Source organism: Salmo trutta, chromosome 6, assembly GCF_901001165.1.
Source record: "Salmo trutta chromosome 6, fSalTru1.1, whole genome shotgun sequence".
Classification (NCBI taxonomy): domain Eukaryota; kingdom Metazoa; phylum Chordata; class Actinopteri; order Salmoniformes; family Salmonidae; genus Salmo; species Salmo trutta.
The window spans coordinates 26,016,963-26,028,157 of record NC_042962.1 but is presented as its reverse complement, the minus strand read 5'-3'; the positions used below and the strand labels follow the sequence as shown (position 1 = coordinate 26,028,157).

General features: G+C 46.3%; 1 protein-coding gene across 2 annotated transcripts in view; it reads right to left on the bottom strand.

Moving 5' to 3' along the window:
* Positions 1 to 307: 307 nt before the first annotated feature.
* tmem108 (transmembrane protein 108) overlaps positions 308 to 11,195 on the bottom strand; it is a 65,806-nt gene continuing 54,918 nt past the window's right edge. For both annotated transcript variants that reach the window (XM_029755919.1, XM_029755918.1), the window contains exons 3-5: positions 3,691 to 5,136; positions 3,313 to 3,467; positions 308 to 1,474 (exon numbers count right to left, since the gene is read on the bottom strand). In XM_029755919.1, coding sequence (XP_029611779.1) covers positions 1,358 to 1,474; positions 3,313 to 3,467; positions 3,691 to 5,136 — 1,718 coding nt within the window. In that variant the 3' untranslated portion in view covers positions 308 to 1,357. The remainder of the gene's footprint in view (positions 1,475 to 3,312; positions 3,468 to 3,690; positions 5,137 to 11,195) is intronic.

The window sequence follows — 11,195 nt, the reverse complement described above, 5'->3', positions numbered from 1 at the left end:
AATGTTTGGTATACTCAGTGTATATCCAATAGATTGATAACACATTCAACATAACGATAATTCAACAAAACTTTCAAACACAGGGTAGTATGATTTAACAGATCAGCATTTCACAATGTGACAAGCAGAGGCAGTAACAAAAGGCAGCATTTAGCAACTACAAACATGTGACAAAGCAAAAGTAAAGCATGATACACAAATCGATTTGATAATGAAACAAAATATGTATGTTTGATTAAACTCTGCCACTGTATGTGCTCACAGTAAATATTCAGGATAAAATATTATCTCAGCATTTTCATTGGTCATGATTTCTACGGCATTTTTTATTTTTACATCCAGAAATTAAATCAAATATCATTCAATATCTGTACATTACAGTAATAAACACAATTTACTCTCATGGACAAATACTGTACTTATGGAGGGAGATTATGATATGTTTGGTCTCAAAATATTAAGGTTAGAGAGGGCTAACGTTAAACAAACATCATTGACTGCCAAAACCAGAACCCACTCCATAACACAAATCCATACAGACAAACAGACAGAGAGATACACACAGACAGACAGGCACACACACACTTCATACACCGCCACACACACACACACACACACACACACACATACACACACACACACACACACACACACACACACACACACACACACACACACACACACACACACACACACACAGCTTGACAAAGGGAGTTAAGACATGTACGTGGTCCCTCAACAAGAGAGGCTGGTGACACGCGAGGGGGAAAGTCCATTTGGTCTATTCAGATACAACGCTATACCCTTTGGGCACTCTCTACTAAAACCTGGCCTCACAAACCTTGCCCTAAACCTCCGTATCCCCTCAAGTACGTAGGTACAGAATTCAAGTTCAACAGGCTTTTCAGTAAGTATTTTGGGTTTGATTTTTAAGAAAATTAAACATAACGTTCTTACATAATATATTTTCTCTGAAGCAGAATTCAAGTGGCCACGTCCACAATGCTCTCACCATCAAGCCACTGTAACAAAACGCAAATCACACATACTCCGTAGATTATAAAGACATAAAAACCATTATCACAATTAAGCTTTTGTAGAAAATGTACATCAGAAAAATATGCAGGCAAACCCTCATAGTAAATAGTGTCTGTTTTTAGCTCTTCTCTTAGTCTCGTTTATGTATTCATAATATACAGTATAAAGTGGGGGTCTCTGAAGTTAACTACATGTATAAAAATGACAACAACAGGGAGAAAAGGGCGGGGGACATTTATTTTGAAAGTCAGACTTTTATTTTTGACAGTCTTGTACTGGTGGTATCAGGACATGGCCACCAGACCAGCATATGTCCGCTCTAGATGTCACAGGCCTTCTCTCTGTTGATGAACAGGGTCTCCTGGCAGAAAGGGTTAACCAGCACCACCCCACTGTCGCTGTAGTCTCCATTAGGAGGTAGGCACGTCTCCTGCTCCTGAAACACACGCACACAGACACGCACACACGCAGGCACACATGCATGCACGCACATACAAAACACACAACACACAAAGGCTAGTGAGATTCAGGACAGAGTGTTTTGTGACTTAGGAGACACAAACAATTCTCTGGGCTTGGGGTCTGAATCGTATGTAGTAGAAAGATGAGGACAAAAGATGGCTGACTGATTAAGCTAGCAGAAAGAACACAGAGAGACAAAAAAGGAGGGAACGAGGGAGGGGAGTTGAACAGGCTACACAACAGAAAATAAGTAAAGAAGGAAGGGGAGACTCAGAACACAGCAACACAGCAAAGGGAGGGAGGGAGGAGTGGGAGAGGGAGGAGTGGGAGAGGGGGAGAGAGACAGAGGAGAGTTAGTAGAGGGAGGGAGAGGGAGACAGAGAAATGGTGGCAGTGACTCAGCTAAAAAGACAGAACAGGAGCAGGAGACGTGGGGGAGAAAAAGCAGAAAAAAAACAGAGTGATTCAGAAGAACGAGCCTTACAGAAAGAGAGGGGACGGGAAGAGGTACATTCTAGCTGGCAATACCCCAAACCCTAACATCAACACATCACTGTATATAGTACTTGAACTATTGTAAGGAGGATACACTAGGTTGCACTGGAAAAAGGCTATTTGGCAAAAATAGATATTGACAGTAACAGCCATATAGATAAATCAATTCACGATTCATCTCTATTGTAACAGCATCAGCAAAGCTAGAGGCACTTTAGGGGAATTACAAGGAAAGACAAAGATGGAGGGAGGGATGAGGCAGCGCTACAGTGGAAGGAATAAAATAGGGACGCAACACAACACCTGTGTGTCACCACGGACACCCTAAACACGTTCCAACCTCGGCATTCCCCTCCTGCACCACGGGAGGAGGCATTGATGGAGAGAGAGCGACGGGGTGACCAAAAAGAGAGGACAAATCAGAAATAGAGGTGTGGTCAGTATGCAGATGAGAAATGATGCGGAGAGCCGGTGAGACATGCTGATTTCATAGCGACAAAAATATGTCCGTAGAGTGAATTGAAATACGATGGACTACACCAGGGATAAGCAACTTTGATGGGGGCCACAAAAAAATCTGTAATCATCAAGAGGGGCCGCAGTGGCTTGCGGGTCTGCTACCCACATCTATACCCACACATACAGTGTTTTGTGCGCCCTAAGCACCGCCCACCCAGTTGCCCATCCCTGAACTATGCAAAGGATAAGCTAACGGTCTAAAATTACCCCAAAATGATGAATTGAAGTTTTGGCTGTAATCTTACAGCAGAGGGCACTATAGTCCACATATATAGTCCACATATATAGTCCACATATATAGTCCACATATATAGTCCACATATATAGTCCACTGTAACCAATATGTTGACCTCACATCTACTAAAGCACTCTAGCTACTTGGCAACAACACTGCTCACTTATTGACATGTTTTGTATCATTAGTGAATTCTGAAGAACATCTAGTTGAGGAACTTGGAGGATTGGAGGAGCCCACATTTGTAATGCCTGTAAAAACATCGGCTGTATATTCAGAAAATCCCTTATTTCTTAACTCTAGTCTATGCCATCACACAGATTATGTCAATTTGACCAAATGTCAATTATACCACGCTGAGTCCAGGCTTCACAGCAACCATACATATCGGCCCCTTTCACTCTATATAATACATCCCCTGTAGAGCAATTGAGTGCCAGATTGGGGGGGGCTGTAACTTACATACAGGCCCTTCCACTGAAGAGAAACATTTCTCATTTCCTACAGGAATTCCTCTTTGAGCTTTATAATAAGATTGTCAGTGACATCAGGAATAGACGTACCTCAGCGTTGTCTAGGGACGTGATCTCCCGAGGCAGCTCCACCGCATGTCTGTTGAAGTAGTCCATGGTGATGGCATTGTTCCAGTAGCTCAGGTTGTTCTCCTGGCTTGAAGACTTCTTCTTCCTCCTCATGCAGCACACAGTCAGCAGGACAGCTGGAGGGGGAGGGAGAGAGGGGGGGGGAGTCAGTACATATAACCTCTAATACATCAATCCAAGGTCTTTCATTATGTATCACAGTGTTTCAGTGGATACGGTGGTCGGTATGAAAGTGATTTCAGCTGCCGAAAAGTGTTGGTTAGCCTCCTACTGACACAAACACAACTTCTCTAACCTCTTGTCACCAGAGACTTCGTCAGGCTGCTATTTGATACTCACAGCATGAGGTCACAGGCACACTGATGGCCAACACGATCCACATGATGTCCATCTTGCTCAGGCAGATGGTGGCGCGGGACAGCGGTGAGTCCATAGCGGGGCCAGAGCCGTTGCCTGGACCCCAGGGGTCCCTGGTGGTGGCGGGGACCAGGCGGTTCAAAAAGTTCTCGCTGGCCGTGGAGGGTGGCTCCGTAGGGGACGAGCTGTTCCACTGGGAGGAGGGGTTCTTGCTAGGGCTGCCCTCCACACTGCCGTTATGAAAAGTGCCATTGCCAAGTGGGCTTTGTGGGCCAAGGGGGGCATCGTCTGTTGTTGTACCCTGAGGGAGGAGAGAGGGGCCCCCGCCGCTGCCAGTCTCCTGGGCTGTGGTGTCATTGGTTATGGTACCATTGGTGGAGACAGGGCTGGACTTTGGTGCCAGACTGGCATGGGTCAGGGAGGGGGGAGATGGAGAGGTGGGGGCCGGGGAGGGGGGCTTGTCTGGTGGGCTCTCTTTTGGAGAGGCAGTCCCCTCTGTTTTGAGCTCCCTGGTGGGCCTTTCGTTGACCATGAGGTGCACCCCCCATAGGGTGATGGCGTGGGGTCGGGACAGCTCGGGCGTGGCTTCAACATGCTCCCTGAGGGTCTGATCTAGAGCAGCATCCACTGAGGAAGAGGAGGAGAGGGAGGAAGGCTGCAGCTCAGTGGTGAAGTCCTGCTGACTGGGTTCTGTGGCCGCCTCGTCATTCCCCTCCAGGTGGGCCTGCGTGTGTGTGGGGGACGGGAGACCACCAAGCTCCGGGTCAAGAGTATGCCCTCTCTCTGTGAGTGGGCTGGGCACAGGAGGAGCCAGGGCAGACCCAGAGTCTGAAGCCACCTCACTATGCGGGCCACCAGAGCTGGTAGGGCTAGGAGGGCTGTTGCCCTGGTTAACACTGACAGTATCTGGGCTACGGGCTTTATTTACACTGAACGAGTTGGGCATGAGGCCCTGATCTGCACTGAGAGAACTGGAGCTGTGGCCCGGGTTGAGAGCACTAGAGCTGGGGGAGTGGGACTGCTTGACTGGGCTGGGGCTGACAGAGCTAAGCCCAGCGTCTTGGTTTACTCTCACAGAGCTCACAGTGTTAGGACTGACAGTAGCTGCAGCTTGAATGAGGCTGTCTCTACTGGGTGGCGTTACAATGTGTGCCAGGCTGGTGTTGTGGTTTAGATGCCAGCCCCAAGAGCTGTGGGATGCGGTGGGCTGTATGATGCCCGTGGGCATTGCCCCTCCCTGTGGGGACCACGAGTCCCCGCTGCTGGAGCCCTCCTGCTGCCAGTCTGGGGGGGCCAGGGCCGAGAGCGGGTTAGGGGGGCTGCTGTGGGGCGCTGCCATGGAGACAGGGTCCTGGGGGGGCCGGCTGGGGTACAGCTCCTGGGTAGAAGACACCAGGCCCACTGGCACAGACAGGATCACTAGGACACCTATAGAGATGGAGGGAGAGAGGGAGAAAGACAGTGTGAGAGAGAGGGAGGGAGAATTATTAGAAAGAATGTGTGTGTGCGTGCAAGTATGCATGTCTGAGTGTGTGTGTCTGAGTGTGTGTGTGTGTGTCTGAGTGTGTGTGTGCAGGTCTGTCTACCATTTCTCCCGAGGTTCCCTGCTTAGCATATTGAGGCACAAACGCTGAGGCCGAGGAGCTGCAATAGGCTGTTTATGAGTCAGGGAGGAATCTTACAACCTGTCTTGCATCCATTAAAACTCATCACGCCTTAATCAACTGCCTGCACTGTGTTTGTCACTCGCCTGGTTTAACTAGATTGCTTTATTAACCTCATAATGCTGTGTGTGTGTGTGTGTGTTTGTGTCAGTGTGTGTGTTTGTGTCAGTGTGTGTGTGTTCGTGTGTGTCTGTATGCGTGTTTGTGTCGAGTCTGTGTGCATGCCTGTGCGTCTGTGTGTGTGTGTGTGTGGCAGACAGGTTGAGGACTAGTGCCACCTCTTGTCTGTCGAGAAACTTGCCCTAATTGTGCCAGCATGACTGAGCTTGCCACACACACATCAAATGCAAGACGCAGCAGTTATTGTGTTGATTCTGAGGTGACGCTAAGCCACATCTGAGAGGTCTGCAGCGAGAGAAAGATGGATGACAGACAAAGAATCAAAAAGCCTCTGATGTTTTCATATGTTCAAAAACCCGACAGCTTCACTCTAACCAGCCAGGACCCATAGGAAGGCAACATAGCAACTAGCTATTAGAAGCTACCTAGGGGAGAACCATGTCACACTGTTACATTATCTACGAGGGAGGGAGGGAGGGAGGGAGGGAGGGAGGGAGGGAGGGAGGGAGGGAGGGAGGGAGGGAGGGAGGGAGGGAGAGAGAGAAAAAAACTCAGAGGAGACTGGCGGGAGCTCATTCATTTCCCTCTGCTCCTTTCCCACCTTGTCTTATTGACACAGTCAAACATGGATATTGTGAACACATCAATACCGGCCGGGGGGGGGGGGGGTTAGTTCTACGCTCACCACTGGTGAATACTGCGTTAGTTAGCACAAAGGCAGGCAGGCGGTAGCACCAAAGCGCTAGCTAGCAAAGCCGTTGTTTTACATGAGAAGAATAATAAGATATTTCATCATAGCTTGTCTTTCAAAGGCTACCCAGTGGTTAGCGGGAAGGAAGAAAGGACTGATATGAAAGAGACAAAAGAGAATGAAACATAAACTTGTAGAAAAGAGGATCTATCTAGAACCTGAAAGTGTTCTTCGGCTGTCCCCACAGTATAACCCTTTGAAGAACCCTATTTGGTTCCAGGTAGAACCATTTTGGGTTCCATATAGAACTCTTTCCACAGAGGGTTCGACATGGAACCCAAAAGGGTTTAACCTGGAACCAAAAAGGGTTCTACCTGGAGCCAAAAAGGGTTCTCCTGTGGGAACAGCCAAATAACCTTTTTTTTGGGTACTTTTACCCCTTTTTCTCCCCAAATTCGTGGTATCCAATTCGTAGTTCCAATCTTGTCCCATAGCTGCAACTCCCCTACAGACTCAGGAGAGGCGAATGTCGAGAGCCATGCGTCCTCCGAAACACGACCCTGCCAAGCCGCACTGCTTCTTGACACACTGCTCGCTTAACCCGGAAGCCCAAAGTCAGCTTGCAGGCGCCCGGCCTGCCACAAGGAGTCGCTAGAGCGCGATGGGACAAGGAAATCCCGGCCGGCCAAACCCTCCCCTAACCCAGAACGACGCTGGGCCAATTGTGTGCCGCCTCGTGGGTCTCCCGGTCACGGCTGGCTGTGACACAGCCAGGGATCTAACCCAGGTCTGTAGTGACGCCTCAAGCACGGCGATGCAGTGCCTTAGACCGCTGCGCCACCCTGGAGTCCCGAAGAACCCTTTTTTAACTATTTTATTTCTAAGAGTATAGATGAAAAACTCTGTGTGTATTGAGGAGTGTTGGGGAGAAAGTGAAAGAGAGAGAAGAAAAAGAGAGGATGTTAAAGGAGCTGAAAAGACAGACAGAACAGTGTTAGACCTACAGTCATTAAGACACACATTTTGCAGTTCTTCCAAATAGTATCTTCATTCCTCGTGATTCTGTTCTACAAGTCAGTTACGACTATTGTCTACGAAAGGCTATTTATTCTGTCCTTACTCTTAGTATTAGTCCGATTCTTAGCCTTATTCTTAGTCTCACTGAGCTGCTACACCTTTAGATGTGCCTCACCTTAGGTCGGACAACTCACACACAGGAAAGCAGCTGGGGTGCCTGGCTTCTCTACGCTTTGGAAACACACCACCAACCCACACAATCAGTCTCACACACACACACACACACACACACACACACACACACACACACACACACACACACACACACACGCACACACGCACACACACACAGATTCTCAATGCTACCCATATGACCCAGGTGTTGAAGCTATCGTATCACCATGGTGCTGCCTCGGTAACTATGGAAACCAAGTTTCCGTTTTCCAAACGTGGGGAGTGAAGAGATGGGCGACAGAGCCAGGGAGAGGTGGGAAAACTACTACATATACTGTAATACTGTATGTACAGATGGAGAAAATAAAATATAGAAATAAATAAAAGAAGATAAGTATGATCAAGGAGAAAGAATAGCATTATGAGAAAGAATAGTATTATGAGAAAGAATAGTACTATGAGAAAGAATAGTATTATGAGAAAGAATAGTATTATGAGAAAGAATAGTATTAAGAGAAAGAATAGTATTATGAGAAAGAATAGTATTATGAGAAAGAATAGCATTAAGAGAAAGAATAGTACTATGGGAAAGAATAGTATTATGAGAAAGAATAGTACTATGAGAAAGAATAGTATTATGAGAAAGAATAGTACTATGAGAAAGAATAGTATTATGAGAAAGAATAGTATTATGAGAAAGAATAGTATTAAGAGAAAGAATAGTATTATGAGAAATAATAGTATTATGAGAAAGAATAGCATTAAGAGAAAGAATAGTACTATGAGAAAGAATAGTACTATGAGAAAGAATAGTACTATGAGAAAGAATAGTATTATGAGAAAGAATAGTATTATGAGAAAGAATAGTATTAAGAGAAGGAATAGTACTATGAGAAAGAATAGTATTATGAGAAAGAATAGTATTATGAGAAAGAATAGTACTATGAGAAAGAATAGCATTAAGAGAAAGAATAGCATTATGAGAAAGAATAGTATTATGAGAAAGAATAGTATTATGAGAAAGAATAGCATTAAGAGAAAGAATAGTATTATGAGAAAGAATAGTATTATGAGAAAGAATAGTATTATGAGGGTACCAGCACACGTCCACAATCTCAAACACTGTACTGATAGAATAGTAACCCCTCTTAACTCCATCATATACCAATACTCAGCATCACATATCCCTATACACTCGTTTCCTTCAGTCCATTATGTGATCCAATACCATGCAAAGGCCTGGAAGCATAGGCCGTTTAAACGTTATCTTAACGTGCGTCCCAAATGGCACCCTATTCCCTATATAGTGCACTTCTTTTGATCAGGGCCCACAGGGCTCTGGTCAAAAGAATTATGCACCACATAGGGAATAGGCTGCCATTTGGGACACAGCCGCTATCAAAGCTTCTCCGGTTCGCAGGGTACTGTATGAGAGGGTCCTCTTTCCTCTACCTTCTATTTACCAAGCCTGTCACGTCCCTAATGCAGAGAGGAGCCCATTCCAGACACTCCAGACCCATAACCGGGAGATAACAAAGACAGGATAGTTTGATTTATGACTGGTGCTCTCAAGAGAGACGGTCGCAAGGCAGGGAGACCATATACTCTCTCAGAAATAGCCCAACTCACCCTAGGATTTGTAACCTCATATTTAGACCCATTGTTGATTTCTGATGGTGGTATGTTGACCCCCGGTCTCCCCAGCCCTTTGTTGCTGTATTCAATCCTCCAACACGCACAAACATAATACATTATACTGTGCATGTTTTTCTGTGACATATAGCTAAAGTTCCGTCCACACAGAGTAGAGTTGATAACTATAATGTTGATGGTGGGAGGCTGTTAGTAGACAGCTTATGCTACTCTGTTACTGCTATAGACTAAAGCATTGTACTACAGGCCAATAGAGTGTGAGTGTGATAGCGACACTGTTTGCCATGCTGTGGTTTGGCCTCAATCACACCCTCAATCAGGATCTAACCCCCCTGTCACAACACAACCTGGCAACCCGGCCCGGTCAGTCAGAAAAGTCTGAATAATACATGAGCTGCTGCTCCACTGGCAACAAAGTGGTGCGCACGCACGCACGCACGCACGCAAACACACACACGCAAACACACACACGCATGCAAACACACACACGCAAACACACACACGCAAAAACACACAAACACACAAAAACACGCAAACACACACAAGCATGCAAACACACACGCGCACACACACACACACACACACACACACACACACACACACACACACACACACACACACACACACACACACACACACACACACACACACACACACAGCCCTGATGTGCTCCTCCTCATCTGCAATAAACATACTCATTAATATTCATCCGGGAACTTGCTGATCATCATGTTTTATTGAGCAGCATATCTAAAATATTAAAGGAGGCAAAACACCTTTTAAGTTTGGTAACATCAAAACATGTTGCATGATGTTCCTTGTCAGCCTGAGGAATAGTCAATATTTTGAGAAGTGTCTAGATTACTTGTGTGGAAGGCTACAGTATGTGTGGTTGAGTTAATCAATCAATTGAAATACATCTAATCTTGAGAAGCACGTGCACACAAATGCATTCACACACACACACAAAAACACAGACGGGAAAGGGGGATACCTCGTCAGTTGTACAACTGAATGCCTTCAACTGAAATGTGTCTTCCGCATTTAACCCAACCCCTCTGAATCAGAGGTATAAAATGGTATTGATTCTCCATAATCTCAAACTCCAACTCTCCCTCCCTCTTCTATTTCAGTGTGAATTTCCCTTCTCAGACAATAAAGATCTATTGAATTGAATTGAATTTTGGGTCTCTTCCGTACAGTAAGGTAAATGTGAGTGTGCCTACTTCTGACTGCACACAGGGCTGAAGGTTAGTGAATACTAAGGACAACTACGATGGACCTCCAGTTATATCTGGGAGAGCCCTTCACCACTCATAACCCATGTCCTGTTTCTAAAGCTGCCCTGTGAAGACTGTGACTAAGTGTCCTAGGCCGCATCCCAAATGGCAATATATTCCCTATATAGTGCTCTACTTTTGACCAGGTCCCAGTGCACTATGTAAGGATGACGGTGTCAATTGGGACTCAGCCGTGGTCAACTAAACTGCTGGCCTCCAATGCCCTCTAAGAGAGTGGACGCAGCATGTGTAAAGTATGGTGCTGTTTATGTCATGGAAGGCGGTACGGTGAGGCATGAACCTAATACAAACAGCAGTACATTACAATACAGAATGGAATAAAACAGCTCCCCAAGCATGTGGGATGGCACCCCAAACCGAGCACTCCGCTCTGCCACCTCTGGTCTCTAGGTCCTCCCAACCCCACGGGAGGGCAGCTCCCGCTCAGCCCAGTCCCAGCTCTTCTCAGTCCTGGCACCCCAATGGTGGAACCAGCTTCCCCCTGAAGATAGGACAGCAAAGACCCTGCCCTTCCGAAAAGACCTGAAACACTACCTCTTCAAAGAGTATCTGAAATAAATCCCCCTCCTCACCTTGCCCCCCCCCCAAAAAAAATCCTGAACCAACACTTGCACCTTGCCCCCCCCCCCCAAAAAAAAAATCCTGAACCAACACTTGCACCTTGCCCCCCCCAAAAAAAAATCCTGAACCAACACTTGCACCTTGCCCCACCCCCCCAAAAAAGAAAATCCTGAACCAACACTTGCACCTTGCCCCTCCCCCCCAGCTCTGACTTTTCTGATAGCTACATTATTGAGGAAAAGTGTACTTACTATGACTGAGATATGTGGTTGTCTTAAGATGAATGCACTAAGTGTAAGTCACTCT